The 19,136-nt window shown below is 38.9% G+C and overlaps 3 protein-coding genes, 1 long non-coding RNA gene and 1 pseudogene across 5 annotated transcripts; 2 read left to right on the plus strand and 3 right to left on the minus strand.

The window, feature by feature from the left end:
• Positions 1-337: 337 nt before the first annotated feature.
• On the plus strand, positions 338-2,805 carry LOC137718051 (protein HYPER-SENSITIVITY-RELATED 4-like; annotated as a pseudogene).
• Positions 2,806-2,877: 72 nt separating this feature from the next.
• LOC148695362 (uncharacterized) lies at positions 2,878-3,410 on the minus strand. The gene is made up of 2 exons (XR_015965712.1): positions 3,297-3,410; positions 2,878-3,172 (listed from the first exon to the last, which is right to left on the minus strand). It is a non-coding gene; the product is annotated as an uncharacterized LOC148695362 (long non-coding RNA).
• A 4,582-nt stretch (positions 3,411-7,992) lies between these two features.
• On the plus strand, positions 7,993-9,778 carry LOC137717521 (AAA-ATPase At3g50940-like). The gene is made up of 2 exons (XM_068456910.2): positions 7,993-9,227; positions 9,300-9,778. Exons 1-2 carry the CDS (start codon positions 8,265-8,267, stop codon positions 9,654-9,656), a joined length of 1,320 nt encoding a protein of 439 aa, XP_068313011.2. The 5' UTR covers positions 7,993-8,264; the 3' UTR covers positions 9,657-9,778.
• Positions 9,728-14,281, minus strand: LOC137717520 (phosphatidylinositol/phosphatidylcholine transfer protein SFH8). 2 transcript variants are annotated; one of them, XM_068456909.2, is made up of 14 exons: positions 13,761-14,281; positions 13,225-13,537; positions 12,996-13,095; positions 12,624-12,890; positions 12,449-12,526; positions 12,229-12,333; positions 12,093-12,142; positions 11,905-12,004; positions 11,705-11,803; positions 11,500-11,613; positions 11,160-11,289; positions 10,591-10,994; positions 10,147-10,221; positions 9,728-10,022 (listed from the first exon to the last, which is right to left on the minus strand). In XM_068456909.2, exons 1-14 carry the CDS (start codon positions 13,792-13,794, stop codon positions 10,002-10,004), a joined length of 1,890 nt encoding a protein of 629 aa, XP_068313010.2. In that variant the 5' UTR covers positions 13,795-14,281; the 3' UTR covers positions 9,728-10,001. The 2 variants fall into 2 exon arrangements, with proteins under 2 accessions (XP_068313010.2, XP_088555032.1); XM_088698906.1 differs by having other exon boundaries at positions 12,996-13,537; positions 13,761-13,984.
• Positions 14,282-15,303: 1,022 nt separating this feature from the next.
• LOC137718179 (bifunctional nuclease 1) lies at positions 15,304-18,773 on the minus strand. Its single transcript, XM_068457680.2, has 11 exons — positions 18,440-18,773; positions 17,765-18,065; positions 17,398-17,568; positions 17,247-17,296; positions 17,052-17,108; positions 16,884-16,949; positions 16,631-16,705; positions 16,333-16,451; positions 15,937-16,028; positions 15,674-15,729; positions 15,304-15,584 (listed from the first exon to the last, which is right to left on the minus strand). Exons 2-10 carry the CDS (start codon positions 18,045-18,047, stop codon positions 15,677-15,679), a joined length of 966 nt encoding a protein of 321 aa, XP_068313781.2. The 5' UTR covers positions 18,048-18,065; positions 18,440-18,773; the 3' UTR covers positions 15,304-15,584; positions 15,674-15,676.
• Positions 18,774-19,136: the final 363 nt, after the last annotated feature.

Below are 19,136 nucleotides of genomic sequence, written 5' to 3' on the forward strand. Positions count from 1 at the left end.
AACAAAACCAATATACTACAAGTCATAATAGGATAAAATAATCTGTGACATTATATTATCGTGTGTTTGGTGTATAATACAACATGCCAAACGAAGCTTCACAACAAGGAAAGCGTACAACAAATAGAATTCTAGAACATAAAGAGATTGCGAGGGAGCTGATCGTAGCGAAACCACTGACCTAACTAGCTTCGCTCAAAACTCAACTCCCTCGGTCTTTCTCTTCACGCAAACCCGAAAGATAAAGCCCTACAAAACCCTTAACACAACCATCGTCTACCGCATCTCAATATTTCATCAGTCACCACCACCACCATTACCAAAAAAGAACTAAACCATGTAGTGCTTGTCACAGGAAAACCTACCGTCGCCAAAAACCATACTATCGACGGCGGCCTCACTCGCTGCCTCCGCAATCCTGTTCAAAACGATTGCAAGCGACCTCATCCCGGAGGCTTTCCAAAAGTCCTACTCCCGACTTCAGAAGCTCTCCTCCCAACTCACCGTCGTTGTGGAGGAGCTCGACGGCCTGACACCGAACCAGACGTTCGAGGCGGCCAAGCTTTACCTCGGCGCCAAGGTCTCCGCCTCCATGCGGAGGATCAAAGTCAACAAGCCCGAAAAAGAGGAGCAGTTTCTGATCACCATTGATAAGAATCAAGGCATCGTTGATTCTTTCAACGGTGTAGATTTCAAGTGGGTTTTGATAAGCACCGAAAAACCGAACAGTAAACGTGGCGGCTAAAATTTGCATTTGGAGGTCTGACGGTTAGAGCTCAGCTTCCATAAGAAGCATAGGGACATGGTGCTGAGATCTTACTTGCCCTACATTCTACAGAAATCCAAAGAAATTAAAGAGGAGAGAAAGGTGGTGAAGCTTCACACGGTTGATTACAATGGCACGGATTATTGGAGCTCTTGTTAGCATAAACATAACACCAGGATCATGCAAAGCAAGTTACCGTGATCAAAACACAAAACCATAAACCATAAAGCAATGCAGAGAGAGAAAACATACCTGCAGAAGAGTTCAAAGTTGCTGCCATGCGAACGAGACTCTCAACTAATAATAGGTCTTAGTCTTATATCGAGTACTCACTACGAGAGCAGAGGCCACCATATATATACTATACAATCTTAGCCAAATGCTATAAGGATTCCCCTATTAAAATCCATATAGAATACCAATTCATTCCAAATAGCAGTCCAGTTACAACATGGATTTACAAATCCATTCCCAACAAGACTTCCTACTTAATCTCTAATCCTACAACCAAGTTTATTGATTCATACTCATGCTCATATTCTAACAGCTCCATCAACCTTGATCATCCGGCGAGTTTCGAAACAATGGCGATGGAGCCGACGTTGGTGGAGGACCTCGAGAGGTTTAGAAAGAGGTAGGAGTATTATAGGAGGGTAGGAAAGTCTTGGAAAAGAGGGTACTTGTTGCACGGACCGCCCGGCACGGGAAAGTCGAGCTTGGTTGCGGCCATGGCTAATTATCTCAAGTTTGATATTTTTGACTTGGATTTGAGTGAGGTTCGGTGCAATTCTAGCCTGAGTAGGTTGATGATCGGTGTATGAGGTTTGAGACCCCTCTTGTCCCACATCGGGTAACAGTGGTTTTTCACTAGCCTTTATATAGGTTTATTCCTTCTTCTTAGTAATTAGAACTTGGACCATTTGGAAATGGATTGAAGGCTTGGGCCTTATGGTTGTGTGGATTGGGGCCAAGGAATTAAAATTAATCTGATCAATTAGTTTTAATTTTGAATTAATTTTTTTAATTAAATTAATTTAAAACGTTTTGATTAATAGACATAACTCTTTGGAAAGAGTTGTATAGCTTCAAATACATCCAAAATGTGTTTGAAGAGGTATGAAAGAGCCTATATAACAAGAGTCTTTCATCAATAATCATCTTTTCTTCCTCTTTTTTTTCCGTACAAAATTCTTAGAGAGTAAACTCACAAAGCAATTCGCTAGAATTTTATAATCCAGTGCGGGTTATAGAATTAGGTAGTTGTATCCTAGTTGAGCAGACATTGTAGAACCACAAGCACACGAGTGGGACGGAAATACTGTTCAAAGGACATAACTTTTGCACTAGCCTCTACCATCGATTCATTCAAGTTAGTATTGTTATAATCTTTTGTATTTATTGTGTAATTGTATTCTGTATTGCAAATATTTTTGAATAATAAAGTATAAGTATTTCGGTTCTGTATTTCTGTTATTTTTATTGTTTCTACATTGCTCTCCAACAATTGGAGCAAAGAGCCGGTCGATATTGGCGATCGAGGACATTGATTGTTCAGTTGATTTGCAGAACGGAGATTTGAAGACGAGCCCAGAGCCGTGGAAGATGACAAGGTAATAACAATCTTAGAAGCACTTTTGGTTATTTGAAAGCAATCGGTTTTTAATGTTTTTCTTAATTCACAGATCAGCCTCTTTGCTGTATTGAGCTTTATTGACGGACTGTGGTCGACCTGTGGAGAGGAAAGAATTGTCGTGTTTACGACGAACCACAAGGACCGGCTTAATCCAGCGTTGCTGCGACCTGGCCGGATGGACTTGCACATACACATGGCCTAATGCACCTTCAGTGGTTTCAAGAAATTGGCATATAATTACCTGCTGATTCACGAGCACACACTTTTCGGAGAAATTGAAATGTTGCTCGACAGGGCACAAGCAACGCCTGCCGAAGTTGCCGGAGAGCTGATGAGGAGCGATGATGCTCATGTTTCCCTTCAAGGTCCTATCGAATTCCTCCGAGGAAAGACTGATAGAACCTGATGGAAGCAAATACTTACTACCGCCTATCACTACTGCGATCGCAGATGTCATAGACATCAATTTTTAAACACATTCTGTGGTAAACTTCTCCATTCTATAAATAAATTATCATCGAAGAGCCATTGTATGCACAAACAGAAAGTTCGATACAGAAGAACTCGAGAAATGTTGTATAATACTTTACATTATTCACGATATTATAATGCGTAACGTAGAAGGAAGCTTATAAACAAAAACAGCAGCACCTCTGGAGAGACGAACTTGGCATGTGCGGATGCATCTCATATATACTAGGAAAGCATGACGAAAATATCACACGCAGGTCCTCTTGAAGCAGAGATTGTCTTCACCAGCAAGATCTTTTTTTCTGTTTCAGAAAACGAGCATAATTTTCAGTTTCGTGCTCAAAAGAAAATAAACAAGGAAAAGCCGGCATTGATTAAATGTTTTAATTTCGGATGATTCAATTACGAGCAAAATGTTTCACTAACCCGAAGCTTGGCCTGTTCTTGCCTGTCTATATAGGCAAGAAGTTCTTCCTGCCTCATTAAAGCCTCATGCAGAGCCTAATCAGGAAGCAACGTACAGTCCCAATTAAATCATCAAATGGTCGAAAATGCAAGGACAAACAAAGATGAATTATGCTTATCGAGAAACGGTCACAAAACTGAATTATGCTTATCACTTTGTGCTGAGCTTCCTTGACAACTCGCGTCGTGACGATATGTTTCTGAGTTATTACTTGACCTTTATATTAAAGAAATCTGGTGAACTTACAACAAAGAACCTCATTGCTGCTATCAGCGATGGCTTTCTTGTGGCTGGAATTTTTTTACTCATCTTTCGAATAGGATACTCTATTGGCCGTAAAGCTTGATGCCTTGCATGATATCAAGATATTTTAATTTTGGAGAAATTAGACTCTCATCCCTAATTGTTATATAGTATTTGATTGAAACCTTATTGGTTTAAAGTTTTTTTATCAAAATCTTTTGACTTTGTCCACATGTCATTTTTTAATTGATTTTTCATTTCAAAATTGTATTATTCATGTTCACATATCCTTTTGTTGGATTGTTTCAGGAAAGTTGACCTGGTTAGCCTAAATTTTTGGAATTTGAAATTTGAAAACTTTTACGAGTTATATTACCTTGACGGTTAGCGGTGTGTTAATCAACCTCCATTGTAGGCACAACCGCTTTTAGTATATGGCATCATCCCTCAAATCTTTGTCTACGCCTGCAATTTCCCCATAGAGATCCTCCAAGCCCAAAACATAGTGTTTCCTAATGACTACGTCTCAACGGTGCACTTGTGGTGCACATTGTGTTAAGTTGGGTGGTAGTGTACAAATGATGTTGAGTGTTTCTTGGTGAATTGTACGATTTTTATACAATCTTTTCTTTGAGTACATTCTCTTTCAAGGTGCAAACACACATACACACAGAGGTTTTAGCATTGATTAGGGTAATATTTACCCGTGTATATTCTTTTCCTTGGGTACATTCTTTATATTTTTTTAATAGTTCAAAATTAGTGGGTACATTCTTTTCCTTGTGTTTTAAATGTACCTATGAGTTTTTCCTATTATCCCTTTTTATTTGGGTACAATGTTATTTGGGTACGTACATTGTTGTGTTCATGCGGGAGTACATTTTTGTTGTTGTCAAGTTCATGGGTACATGCAATATTAATTTACTAGGGGTACATTATTTCGCTTGACACTACTCAGTAAAATTTGCAAAACTTTATACACAATTGTTTGTTATGTACATTGTTTTTAGTCTCATAATCCTTGAGATTTTTACCATTTATAATCTGATAATATAGGATTTTAAATTTCAAAAATGGTGAGATTTGTTAAATACAATTTTAAGTTAAAAGAGAAAATAACTGACATAAAATATATCAATGCTAATATGCTGACGTGTACAAAGTCAAAGGACTTTGATCAAAATATAAAAATCGATAAGATTTTAGTTAAAAAATATTGATGACTAAGGACCGCATCCAAAGTATTTCTTTAATTTTTTTCTTTGTTTTGGTAGTTGTCAAGTAGTAATATTATTGTTCCCTTCCCTTGAATTTCGGTTTCTTTTGGTTGTTTAAAATGTAAGGGTATATTTCTGAAGACGAACTCTTCATAAATTCATGATCAAAGCAATTACCGTTCACGTAGTTTTTCTTTTTCAAGGTGTTTTGAATTTCATTTTTTGCTTTGTGGTTATCAACTAGTAAAGGGTCTAACTCAAAAGACTCCCATTTAGATGAGGGTCAAAAAATCAACATAGTTATTAGCTTAAGCCCAGTATTATCCTTTCTTTACTTTTTTTTTTCTCTTACACTCATTTTGTTTTGTTTTTTATATTAGAGATAAATTAAATTCTACTTAATATTTTCTAACAAATAAACTAATATACTAACATACATCCATGTTGTGACATCCCACATCGTCCAGGGGAGTGATCTTTATATGTATATTTTCATCCCTACCTAGCACAAGACCTTTTGGGAGCTCATTGGCTTCGGATTCTATCGGAACTCCGAAGTTAAGCGAGTAGCGCGCGAGAGCACTCCCAGGATGGGTGATCCATTGGGAAGTTCTCATGTGAGTTCCTAGAAACAAAACCGTGAGGGCATGGTTGGGGCCCAAAGCGGACAATATCGTGCTACGGTGGTGGAGCGGGCCCGGGAAGTGGTCCCCCCTCCCCCCGAGCCGGGATGTGACAATTTGGTATCAGAGCCTAACCCTGGTCGCATGTGTGCCGACGAGGACGTCGGGCCCCTAAGGGGGTGGATTATGACATCCCACATCGCCCAGGGGAGTGATCCTTATATGTATATTCTCATCCCTACCTAGCACGAGGCCTTTTGGGAGCTCACTGGCTTCGGGTTCTATCGGAACTCCGAAGTTAAGCGAGTAGCGCTCGAGAGCACTCCCAGGATGGGTGACTCATTGGAAAGTTCTCATGTGAGTTCCTAGAAACAAAACCGTGAGGGCGTGATCAGGGCCCAAAGCGGACAATATCATGCTACGATGGTGGAGCGGGCCCGGGAAGTGGTCCCTCCCGGGCCGGGATGTGACACATGTGCAGAACATATGACTATACTCAAGTAATAAATATATGCATGTATATATTATATATATATATATATATATATATATATATATATATATATATATATATATATATGTGAGAACAACGTCACTTTGAACTAAGCTTCCGTGACGGCTTCGTTGGCGACGTCAATATGTTTTTGAATTCTTACTTGAACCACATATTACAGAAATATCAAAAGATCAAAGCAAAGAACGAGCAGAAATATCCAAAAATCAAAGCAAAGAACGAGCAGAATGAGGTCGGCCCTTGGATTGTTTGTACAGTAATTTGTTTACTCCTGGTTGTATTTGGGTTCTTGATTTGTCGGGCTACTTCAAATATTAAATGGAAACTATGACGGATGGGCGGGCATAGCAGCACTTCAAACCTCTGTGATTTTTCATGATTTCTTTATGTTTAATTTCTTTTCTTTGCTTGCTGGTTTTCAACCAGCAATTTATTAATTGTTATTTTTAAGGAACTGCCCTTTTTTCAACCAAAAAAATAACTTCCCTTTTTTGAGGTTTGTAAAACAATTAAACAATTCATTGGAAGATCGATGATATTGATATTCTAATAGTTCTCTATTGCCTATTGATGCTTAAAGAGGTGGAGTCTTGGTAAGTGTTGCTCTTTTATAATCGAAAAGTCACAGGTTCGAATAGTAAAAGCAACCTTTTTTTACAATAGTCTTCTTCTGATGAGATCCGATTCTAATGATATTTTCCGAGTTGACATTATTAAATGATCAAAATATCTTTCAAAGCGAAATAGATTGTGAGTTTTTTAAGGTAAGACGGATTGTGAGTTCTAATTAGTTAGTGATGATTTTTTTTTAATACTGATTAATTGGATTAATTTATACGGATTGTGATTTTTTTTTTTTTTTTGAAGTGGCAAAATTGGATTTAAGTGTGGAGATAATATTTTATTACTGATTAATTAGCACCAAAATTTATAGACCATATGGCATGGAATATTAGGGCTTGTTTGGTAGTGTACTTGAATCTAACTTTGTAAACTCAAAAACAATTTTCAAGTTTTAGGTCTTCAAAACTTATTTGGTATGACTATTTTCAAAAACTGAACTCAAGATTAACTCAAAAATATAGTCTATTATCTGAAAACATAAAAAGTGAGTTTTTAGAGTTTTTAAGCTTAAACTCACTCCTTTCTTTTCTCTCCCTCATTCCTTCTCACTCCAAATCTATCTCTCTTTTCTTACTCTCCTCTTCTTCTTTTTTTACCTTTTTTGTCTCTCCTTCAATCTGCTCTCTTCATTCTTTAGGTTCTTTTTCTCACTGATCTTCCTCTCTATCTCGTTCGATCCTCTCTTCTTTCCTTTTCCTTCAATCATCTTGCTTTCTTTCCTCCTCTCTTCTCTTTCTACCTCTCTTGCAACCCCTCCTCTTTTTAGATCTCTTTGTTCTACTTTAATTCGTAAGATTTAAAAATTTTAAATTGCAAACCAATCAAGTTTTTGAGTCTTAAAAAAAATTGTTTTCAAGAAATATTCTTAAAAAATGTTTTGAGAAATGATAAAAATTTTCAAATAGAATACCAAACAGACCCTTAGCATTTTAACATGTGTAATTTTATTTTTGAAAGGAAACTCAAGCTAATGATTTGACTCACATATAACAAAGACTAGCGGCAAAATGAATAGAAGACCACGAGCTATACATTGTTATTGACTCACATATAACATGAGTATAGTTACGTGACACCACATTCTAGTGTGATAGTTATAAAAACAAACTTTTCGTGTTAATAAATCTCAACCTCACAATTATAGTTTGAAATGGGCCATGCATTACATTCGGACCCAAAAAATCCAACAGCCAAAACCAAAGGGATAGTTTTTCCCCTTCCCTTTTCTCCTTATGCATTTGGTACATCAGACTATAATGATTACTTCATTTGAACAGACTAATATGTGCATCCAAATTATATTATTGTGTGCTTGGCATATAAAACGGCATGCCGAACGAGGCCCATATACCATAAGTCATAATAAAATAGAATAATTTATAAAATTATATTATCATGTGTTTGGTATATAATACGGCATGCCAAAGAAGCTTATGTACTACGAGTCACAACAGGAAAATGTACAACAAATAGAATTCTAGAACAGAGAGAGATTGGGAGGGAGCTTATCGTAGAGAAACCACCGACCTATCTAGCTTCGCTACTCCCTCAGTCTTTCTCTTCACGCAAACCCGAAAGATAAAACCCTACAAAACCCCTAACACAACCATCGTCAGCCGCATCTCAATATTCCATTTAGTCACCACCACCACCACCACCACTACCAATAACCATCCCCCTCCAACCAACCCAAAAAAGAACTAAACCATGTTGTGCTTGTCGCAGGAAAACCTACCGTCACCAAAAACCATACTATCGGCGGCGGCCTCACTCGCCGCCTCCGCAATCCTGTTCAAAACGATTGCAAGCGACCTCATCCCGGAGGCTTTCCAAAAGTCCTTCTACTCCCGACTCCAGAAGCTCTCCTCCCAACTCACCGTCGTTGTGGAGGAGCTCGACGGCCTGACCCCGAACCAGATGTTCGAGGCGGCCAACCTCTACCTCGGCGCCAAGGTCTCCGCCGCTACGCGGAGGATCAAAGTCAACAAGCCCGAAAAGGAGGAGCAGTTTCTGATCACCATTGATAAGAATCAAGGCATCGTTGATTCTTTCAACGGTGTAGATTTCAAGTGGGTTTTGATAAGCACCGAAAAACCGAACAGTAAACGTGGCGGCGAAAATTCGCAGTTGGAGGTCCGACAGTTAGAGCTCAGCTTCCATAAGAAGCACAGGGACATGGTGCTTAGATCTTACTTGCATTACATTCTACAGAAATCCAAAGAAATTAAAGAGGAGAGAAAAGTGGTGAAGCTTCACACGGTTGATTACAATGGCACGGATTACTGGAGCTCAATCAACCTTGATCATCCGGCGAGTTTCGAAACAATGGCTATGGAGCCGGAGATGAAGGCGGCGTTGGTGGAGGACCTTGAGAGGTTTAGAAAGAGGAAGGAGTATTATAGGAGGGTAGGAAAGGCTTGGAAAAGAGGGTACTTGTTGTACGGACCGCCCGGCACGGGAAAGTCGAGCTTGGTTGCGGCCATGGCTAATTATCTCAAGTTTGATATTTTTGACTTGGATTTGAGGGAGGTTCAGTGCAATTCTGATCTGAGAAGGTTACTGATCGGAACGAAGAGCCGGTCGATATTGGTGATCGAGGACATTGATTGTTCAGTTGAGTTGCAGAACAGAGATTCAGAGAACGAGCCCAAAGCCGTGGAAGATGACAAGGTAATAACAATCTTAGAACCGCTTTTGGTTATTTGAAAGCAATCAGTTTTTAATGTTTTTCTTAATTCACAGATCAGCCTCTCTGCTGTATTGAACTTCATCGACGGACTGTGGTCGACCTGTGGAGAGGAAAGAATTGTCGTGTTTACGACGAACCACAAGGACCGGCTTGATCCAGCGTTGCTGCGACCTGGCCGGATGGACCTGCACATACACATGTCCTACTGCACCTTCGGTGGTTTCAAGACATTGGCATATAACTACCTGCTGATTCACGAGCACACACTTTTCGGAGAAATTGAGATGTTGCTCAACGGGGCACAAGCAACGCCTGCTGAAGTTGCCGGAGAGCTGATGAAGAGCGATGATGCTCATGTTTCCCTTCAAGGTGTTATCGAATTCCTCCGAGGAAAGACTGATAGAACCTGATGGGAGCAAATACTTGCGACCGCCTATCGCTATTGCAATCGCAGATGTAATAGACATCAATTTTTAAACACTTTCTGTGGTAAACTTCTCCATTCTATAAATAAATTATCATCGAAGAGCCATTGTATGCACAAACAGAAAGTTCGATACAGAAGAACTCGAGAATGTTGTATAATACTTTACATTATTCACGATATTATAATGCGTAACGTAGAAGGAAGCTTACAAACAAAAACAGCAGCACCTCTGGAGAGACGAACTTGGTATGTGCGGATGCATCTCAAATATACAAGGAAAGCATGACGAAAATGTCACACGCAGGTCCTCTTGAAGCAGAGATTGTCTTCACCAGCAAGATCTTTTTTTCTGTTTCAGAAAACGAGCATAATTTTCAGTTTCGTGCGCAAAAGAAAATAAACAAGGAAAAGCCGGCATTGATTAAATGTTTTAATTTCGGATGATTCAATTACGAGCAAAATGTTTCACTAACCCGAAGCTTGGCCTGTTCTTGCCTGTCTATATAGGCAAGAAGTTCTTCCTGCCTCATTAAAGCCTCATGCAGAGCCTAATCAAGAAGCAACGTACAGTCCCAATTAAATCATCAAATGATCGAAAATGCAAGGACAAACAAAGATGAATTATGCTTATTGAGAAACGGCCACGAAGCTGACTAAGTACGCAAATATGGAAAGATGGGCATATATATATATATATATATATATATATATATATATATATATATATATATATATATATATATATATGTAACTTGGACAGAGGAAGAAGAAAAAGACAATTAATCCAAAATTGCATCAGGGATTCCGAAACACGAGAAAAAATGTATTTCTACATTTCAAAGGTAAAGACAAGCAGCATATCAATACTGTTGCCAAATTGGCACAACAAAGCGACTATCAAATGAGAGAAAAATTACCTTTTTTGTTGCAATTAACTCTGATTCTAACGCATCTACGCGATAAACAGCAGCATTCAGTAGCTCCACTTTCTCATAAGGCATCTCAAGAGGCTTTGCTTGCAGCATATCTACCTTCTCCTCAAGTTCACCAAGCTTCTTCAAAGCAGATGAGAGAAGGTTTTCCCTGGATAACCCCGGTACGGGTGATGGGGGCCTGAATTCCTCCACGGCAGTTGACTCATCGGTTAGGTCAGGAATCTTGTGGACAGAATCAGAAACAGAGTTTTTAAATTTCTTAGTCGCTCGCAGTGAAAAAGATCGGAATAGTGAAATGAGGGTTACAAAGAAAGCCACAAGCATAGTCCAGATATTAGCACGCATGGCATCTGTTGTTTTCCCCACAGATCTTGGAGAAGATGCCCCTGCAATGTATTTTAATCGATTAATTAGATCAACTATGAATTTGTAACGAATAATATTAACTTTTAACTCTTGTAGTAGCATGGTGTTTGTAAACATAACCTCTGCTAACTATAAACCACATTGTAATTACACGGTACAGGAGAACTGTAACTAGATTTTCCAACCTCTAGAAGCAAGTGGTGGTTGTAATTCTGGTTTCTTCCATCCCATATCCACAGCCTTGTCAACCATGGGAACAAGTTCATCGTACTCCCGCAAACCGGTAGCAATGCTCGCTTTACCGACTACCCTAGCCTAAAACAGCATTTAAGCATAACAAATACAAGTTCAAAATGTCAACGAAACTAGATGACAATTTATAGCAGAATACATCTGTGTTCAGTAAAGCCAATGCTACACAAAAGTAAAAAAGATTGGTTCCACATGTTTTTGCTGCTTATGATTCAGTTGCGTATGTTGCTAATCATTCTCAAATAACAGATGCTTATCAAACACAACACTTACTTCTTCACAAACAGGAGTCAACTTAGGTTGTAAGTAGTTCCTCGTTGGTTTAGGTGATCCCATTTCTTCCACTTCAGATCCAGACTCTGCGGTAGATGTATCACTACTTCTTATCTGAGCGAAAAATATAAACATAGCCTCAGAGAAAATCTTCGATAAAACGGCTTCTAATGTAGACATAGTAGGATGGTCCAATAGTCCATACCAATGGATTGCGTGGCTTATCACAAACAATTATCCTCCCTTCACTGTTTGAAACTGTAACTATTTGTCTGAAACATTGTGCTTCACCACTAATTACCATCTGCAAGCAAAAAACATTATTTTTAAGCCATACAATAGTACGGTCACAAGCAGAAAGAGGAAGAGAAGGTGAAACAAAAATAACAATCCATCTAACACAACCTTCAGTATGTTTGGGTCCTTCCATGGCCCTTTATCAGACGACATACAACCTCCCTGATCGGAACAGGTACAGCTACCACCTAAAAACTCTGGCAACTCACTGTATAGAGCCAAAATATTTCCACAGTTAATAGTTATGAAAACAGAATGATAACAAACCCACCGAAAAAATAGTGAGCATCAATCACCTTGCATCGATTATTTCAAGTAATTTGCTTTGGTACTTGTTACTCAAAACCTGAAAAAATATAACAATATCAGTTGACCCCATTGATAACTTCAGTCAACAGTGACATCAAATCTTGGGTGTATCATCAACCATACATGAATTTTGCTGGTTGTTCTGGCATCGAGGAATGCTTTAACTGTAGGCCAGAGCACCTTCCTAAAAGCATAACTAGCATTGATTATAAACATTCGGCAAAGCGTCTGCACAAAGAAATTTAAAAATTAGAAGATACACTTCATACGGATTTAATTAAAATCACCACATATCCTGAAAAGGCATCAATTCTTGGAAGGATTACATAAAGAGTCCTCATACCTCAGGATAGTTGTCACTATCAATCTTCTGCAGCTGCTCCGTGAGATCTCGTGCAGACTTGGTAAAGTTTTTAAGACCCTGAAAGAAGCAAAATGGAATGTTAAATTAGCATTTGTATATTTTATGCAAAACAAAAAAAATTAACGAACACTTGAGAAGTTAACTGAAAGTATACCACGCCGTGAACATCTATAATTGTTGTGCTTGAATCTATATGTCTCTTTGCAGCAATTGAACAGGCTGGAAACTTAATGGCAAAACACCTTTCATACTCCTGCACATGGTATCTCACATACCGTTCCAAGGAAGTCACTTGCATAAGCTTGGTGGGATCAACTTTCCCCAGCCTTTCAATGTAAACAGGTCTTCCCTCCTTGTCAACGCCATGATAAAACTGAGGGTAGTGCTTTCGAACTTCATTCAACTCGCTGAAATCAAAATCCTGAAAGAAAAAAGAATGTGATTTTTACTTCCGCTTATGGGTGGCATATCCACATCTTTAAACATTTTTTTAAATATGCATTGCAGAATTGTCTGGTGAATTTACCTCCAAAATTGTATCAGTACCAAAATCTTTCCTCCATTGAATCATATTGGCCCACATATGCTTTGCTTTCTCGATATCAAACTTCCTTGCTGTCAAAAATCTGCAACAAAATAACTTCTCAGCAACAAAACATACAAAGTAAACAGAAAAAACCAAACTTTCCATATCAAATCTTGTATGAAGGAAAATAAAAAACAAAGAAACTCTGTTTCCTGGGAAAATGAACAACCTCAACAACATATGATAGTCATCATGTCTTGGAGGCAGCAAGTCTTCCGAAATAAGCACCAGCCGAAATGCGTCAACAGCCCGTAGCTCCTCGACGTCCCTTACATCCTCAATCGAAACCGAAGTGGACAGCCTACTACCACCACCACCACTCTTCCTCCTCTTCTTCTTGAGAGAACGTCTGAATTTAGTAGACGCATTGATTGCTTTCTTCCTCAAATTCCCACCAATTCCAGTCCTCCTCTCCTCCTCCGAGTTCTCAAAATCCGATTTCCTTTCCCTCCTTTCGTCGTGGCTAGAGAACCCCTCAAAACCTAATCAACGTCAACAAAATTACAAAAATTACCATCATCAATCCCTATTGCTATCAATCAAAGATAAAATCCTAGTCCAAGATCAAAAATTCAATCACCCCAATCCAAAACCCTAGAACCAGCACAGGCAACAGAATCAAATTTTCAAAAAATAAATAAAGAAAATAGGAAGAAATTAGCGAACAGAAGAGATGGGAACCGGTCAAAGAAGGCGAGTACTCACAAGGCCTTGCGAAACGATCCAGAGGTCCGGACATGGCGGCGTTCCGAGAGCTGCTGAAACCGGCGGCGGACGCAGAAGCGAGACTTCCTCTTCCGAATTTCCGATTCTTGGAGTGAAAAATGAGACCAGAACCAGGGCCTTTCGATGGCGGAAAAGGCCTCAGCGTCTCCGAGCTAGACGAAGATTCGGAGTGAGACAGAGAAGTCTGGAGCCATTGGAGGAGACGGATTTAAGATAGAATTTATGTAATCATGATTAAAGTAGGATTTAATTTAATTTTAATCAGGTTTTAATTTGTTTGATAAATGACGGCGATTGCCGAACGCCTCACGGGAAAACGTCGGTGACGGATGAACTAACTGGTACGGTGTAACGCCGTTTGGGAAGTTATATACACGCGCCAGTTAAATCCAACTGGGGGAGGTTGCCACGTTGGCATAAAGCGCGTGGGACTTGGCGGGAATTTAACACCGGCGTTACGACTGTTGCTCTCTCTCTCTCTCTCTCTCTCTCTCTCTCTCTCTCTTTTTTACTCTTCCGCGGTTTCGGTGTTTAACTTGGCTTGGACCTGGGGAAACGTAAATTACTGCTGAAATCAGGGTTAAAAAGGTAAATCAGGTTCCGTTCGAAATTATGAAACTAACTTCATTCTTTGGGAGACAGCAGAATCCGTATTCTGTTTGCTAAAATCTCAGGAATTCGTAAATTATATTCGTTCATCGTACATTGTCAGGTTAAAAATTATTTTAAATATTTTTAGTTAAAATTAAACATAAACAATACCTAACAAAAACTGACCACACGATATAAAATAAACAGACACGATTTACTAATCTTCATAGACCTCACCAAAAAGATCCAGAGAGGATCCTATTGGGAAACAGCAATAATTTTGGTAGAGAAAAATGCACAAATCATGACGCATTTTAGCTGAATAATAGAATGCAGTTTATTTTTTGGTTGAAATCATCTCGTTTTCTTGCCTCTTACGTTTCCTATATTAATTTTGAAAGAGTTGTCTTGTCTTCTAAATGACGTAGTCAAATAATTTTAATCGACTTACACGAAATAAATCTACCACTATTATAGCAATTCAATTGAATAACACAACATAATATGTTTCTTCCCACATTGATTAACATTATTTGACCCGAAAGCCACATGATAATGCTATTTACCCTAAAACAAAATAGTAACAAGTTTACCCCCACATGGTGTCCATCTGTTTATTTCAAAAGGGGACCAGCAGTTCACCCTTTTGAAGCCTAAAAGAGCCACAAATCATGTAATCCACCAGCACCAAAGATCTAACCCAAGACATGCCGTATAAAACACATACCTCAAATTGTCCCAAACTGGACCATACCGTGGTGGTTCACAACAATGGTGTCCTGAGCCACTGATGTAAAGAAATGTGAACAGTTTTACACAGATTTGTATTAGTGGCTCAAAACGCTATCATGACAGTTAAAATGTTCACAAGGCAATACGTCGTCTGAGCTTGAACTTTTCTAAGTAACGCATGCCATTCAGAAAAATGGTATAAGTTGGCATGGAATCACGCATGCCAATCACAATACGAACTCTCAATTAAGTGGCTTAGCAGAAACCAAGAAGTGCCATTACATTGCTAGTAAGTTTTAACTATAGTCTATACATACACGTAATTATTTACTATATTCACAGGCTTTTTACATCATATATTCATATATATATATATATAAGAAGAGTGGAGATGCACGGCGGATTGCGGGTGTAGCCGATGAGCTGATCAAACTTCCAAGAATACTGTCTATGTACAATTTTAAATCCCTACGGACGATTCTGAAAAAAAAAACACACGTGAATTCGGCTTGCAGTTACAGTTACACTCATAATTTCGACTAGTTTGGGGACAATGGCGGGCTTCTTACCGTTCATGCCAAGTTCTTTCTGGCACGAAGTTGGAGGAGCTTGTCCCTCCATTGAGCTGTAAGGGAGCATGAAAATATACATGTGAGATTCAAAAGCTCCAACAGCATTGATACAAACACAACCAACAATAAATGAAAGAGCACCAACAATAACGGGCCCGAAGCACCAAAGTCTAGTCCCATTGAATAGCAGGCAACTGAATAAAGTAACATCGCAGGACTTTGATAGGTGAAAAAAATACTAATGGACAGAACATATTTACCAGCATCTCTATATCGTTCCTCAACTGCAGCTATAAGCATGTTGCGCACAAGATTAAACTCCTTCGTTTCAACACATGGTTGACCATTTGGCCTGAAACCATATAAAGTTTCAATTAACTCCTCTATTTTACGGAATGCCAAATTTAGACATAGGTTCTACCCTGATCAGATTGAAACACCTATCTACATGAATTTCCGAAAGACTGAACATGCATTTAAGTTCAATGTAGACAACCAGTTACATCATCTGATCACAGTCAGATTTCATTCCCTTAACAACTCACCTCATCCAAGACCAACCGTTACATCATCTGATCAGTTAGATTAAATTCAATTCAGGAATAATCCCTTCGAGATTGAACATAAGACCCATGTCTAAGACATTCAATACTCACCGATCCAGTTGAGTAAATAATAATCCATCTGAAGCAGGGCCTTGAGTTGAGAACTTTCCAGATTCGATGACTTTCATTCCATCGCTGTATGCCAGGTACTTGTTGACCTGTATGGGAACCTGCACAGAACGTGGAAAGAATACAGTTGATCACAAAACGGCTATTAAGCATTTAGAGCCTCCTACCCTTGTAGATTACTATATTGCTACATTTCTGAAAGTTCAAAGAGTTTTAGCAGGGATTTTAAGCAATCTACTTCTACGATTCAAAATGTAGATCTAAAGAGCATAGTATGTACCTTGCACCGTACAGCAATGTTGATGGCGTCTGAAGGCCGAAGGTCAAAGCTGACACACTCTGTCTCACTACCTGCCTGTGATCACTTCTAACAGTGTCACCATACACTAACTAGCCAACTTAAGAATTTAAATTTCCAGAAGTAATTCAGTCCCTCCCCGCTTTCCCCCCACCTCAAATGACCATAAAAGAATAGTAATAATAATTAGATATAATAACAAAAATTAAGCCGAATGAAGTGTGAAGGTATATGCCTTTCTGAGGTATAGCTGAGCAAAATACGCCTCATGCACTCTCTTGGTGACTCTGACAAGTCGGACCTGCAGAGATCGAAAACAAACAAAAACAATTAAAGATCATGAAGAATGTACATTAATGGACAAGCATTGTCATACTGTACTAGAAGGAGGACACAGGCATACCTCATAACCCATCTTGTCAATCATCTCCTTAACCACTTGATACATAGTTGGCCTAGCCTGCAAACATAACCCAAAAAATTTAAAGAATTCCTACATTAACCAATATGTTGGCAAGGCCTAATTTTGCCCACTCAACAATCGCGGATAGACGAAATCTTAATTCAAATGGAAGGACAATGTAGAGAGAAACCATACAATAGGAACATTGCGGATTGCTGCCATGAGCAACACACTAGGCATCTCCACTGCAATCAAGGGCAATCCCGAATTCAAATTGACTTTCTAAGGTAAATTTCAAAGGTAGACAATTTGTAATGTCAGAAATTATTAGTTCAGGATAACATACAAACAATTATTGGGAGAAGAAGACCGGTCCCATCCTCCATCTTCAATACAATTGCAGGATGCGGAGCATAATCGGGGAGATGCCCCCCTTGAGGGTTGTTATGGACACACCTCATGTGCCTACCATCCCGCATCTTGATCATGAATCCATCAATTCCACTCTTCACCTCAACTATACCAAAAACCGTACGCAGACACTTATTACTCAACGGTTCATAGGATACAAAATTACACAAGAAAGTTTACAAAACCGCAATCATTCAGTCAGCTGCTTCAGATCATTGGCATTTCAATTATAAAGATTCATAATTCAATTTCAAGACGGCGTTAAAGGTTTACAAGAATGAGCAAGCTGATCAATAGCGTACCGGCTTCAAGTACGCTAGAGTTGACATAATCTTCGTCATTTTCATTGAAATTCTCCGCCATGCTTCCGTTCCCATCCGACGAAGAACTGAAAGTACAATGCACTCTTGTGCATTTTCGAGCATTTCGAGGGCGGGAAGCAAAACCCGCCTTCGTGATACTGCCGCTGATCCCTCGGAATCCAAGCCTAGCCTTCACCAAAGGGCCTACCACAGGCAGAGTGTCAAACCCCGATCGCTTCGCTCGAACGGTGGGGCAAATTACCGGCCCTTGCAAACACGCCATCTTATACTACTCCAAAATCTACAACAAAATAAACAAATTAAGCAAACATGTGCTGTTTGGTTGCCGAGAAAATAAATAAAATCGAAAAACTGATATTTTTTTCAGCATATATATTTGGATAAATTCGTACATAGGCTGGAATTTTTATGCTTGATTAATGCATGATTTCATAATTAGATCACGATTTCGAAATTTAATCACGAATTAGTAAATTAAAATGCTAAAAAATTAAATTAAAAATCCAATCTCTCCCTCACTCTCTTTCAAATTTCCAACACCCAGTAGTGAGCTCCAAGTTTTGGAGAGTATCAAACACTCAGCCAATCACAAATATTAAAACTGACCAGAACCAAAAATCAAACCTTTTTTTCGTAATAATAAAAAAATCAGACCTTTTTAATCACCGATCAAAGCTTTCTTAGCCGTCCGTTTCCCGGAGCTCGATTTTACCGATTATCCACAGATTCTAAGGATTCCGCAATCCAATTCCCAGAAACTAACTTCAACGTGAAATTCAAAAGGATCTGAATCCAAGCGATCGAAAGACAGAGAAATGATCAGTCCAGTGAGAGGAAGCTTCTGGATGAAGAAAATGGAGATTACTTTGGGTTGTAGAAGATTGGAGAAATTAGGGAGAAGGAGGATCACAGAAAAAGGAGAGGCGAGAAGATAAGAGATTCTTCCGCCGTATAAGTTGTATTTATCAAGAGAGAAAAAAGGACTCGTAGTGGGACAACTTGAATCAAGTCTGTTTTCTTAAATTACGGCTCTGTCCTTGTTGAAATGTGAGCTGATTTGCCAACTCAGAGAAAATTTTAATCTGTCAGAAACACGACTCAATAAACCATGCATCATAATACAATTGGTTAATTTTTTTAAGAACCGATTGTATAATAACAATGGTTATACTGAATTGTGTTTTCAGCACTCTATAACGAATAAAATTATCCATACTAAAGAAGAGAGAATGGGCTTAGCGTTTCAATAGGCTAGCAATAATGTGGTTTATTTTCGCCTTTGACGATAATCGAACTTAAAATTTCTCACTTATAAGTGAGAGGAATACTACAAAACGTAGTATGAAGTGGC

The sequence above is a fragment of the Pyrus communis genome, chromosome 8 (genome assembly GCF_041283825.1).
Source record: "Pyrus communis isolate YQ-2024b chromosome 8, ASM4128382v1, whole genome shotgun sequence".
Lineage (NCBI taxonomy): Eukaryota > Viridiplantae > Streptophyta > Magnoliopsida > Rosales > Rosaceae > Pyrus > Pyrus communis.

What these genes read in the sequence shown, in the direction of transcription:
- LOC137717520 (XM_088698906.1), bottom strand. Translation starts at nt 13,794, where the DNA reads ATGTCCGGACCTCTGGATCGTTTCGCAAGGCCTT. An exon ending in AGGACCCAAACATACTGAAG is followed by an intron (nt 11,804 to 11,904) that starts GTTGTGTTAGAT and finishes TTTTGCTTGCAG; the next exon opens with ATGGTAATTAGTGGTGAAGC. An exon ending in ACCACCACTTGCTTCTAGAG is followed by an intron (nt 10,995 to 11,159) that starts GTTGGAAAATCT and finishes AATACATTGCAG; the next exon opens with GGGCATCTTCTCCAAGATCT.
- LOC137717521 (XM_068456910.2), top strand. Translation starts at nt 8,265, where the DNA reads ATGTTGTGCTTGTCGCAGGAAAACCTACCGTCACCAAAAACCATACTA. An exon ending in AAGCCGTGGAAGATGACAAG is followed by an intron (nt 9,228 to 9,299) that starts GTAATAACAATC and finishes CTTAATTCACAG; the next exon opens with ATCAGCCTCTCTGCTGTATT.
- LOC137718179 (XM_068457680.2), bottom strand. Translation starts at nt 18,047, where the DNA reads ATGGCGTGTTTGCAAGGGCCGGTAATTTGCCCCACCGTTCGAGCGAAG. An exon ending in CTCTAGCGTACTTGAAGCCG is followed by an intron (nt 17,569 to 17,764) that starts GTACGCTATTGA and finishes TTTTTGGTATAG; the next exon opens with TTGAGGTGAAGAGTGGAATT. An exon ending in ACATTGCTGTACGGTGCAAG is followed by an intron (nt 16,452 to 16,630) that starts GTACATACTATG and finishes CGTTCTGTGCAG; the next exon opens with GTTCCCATACAGGTCAACAA.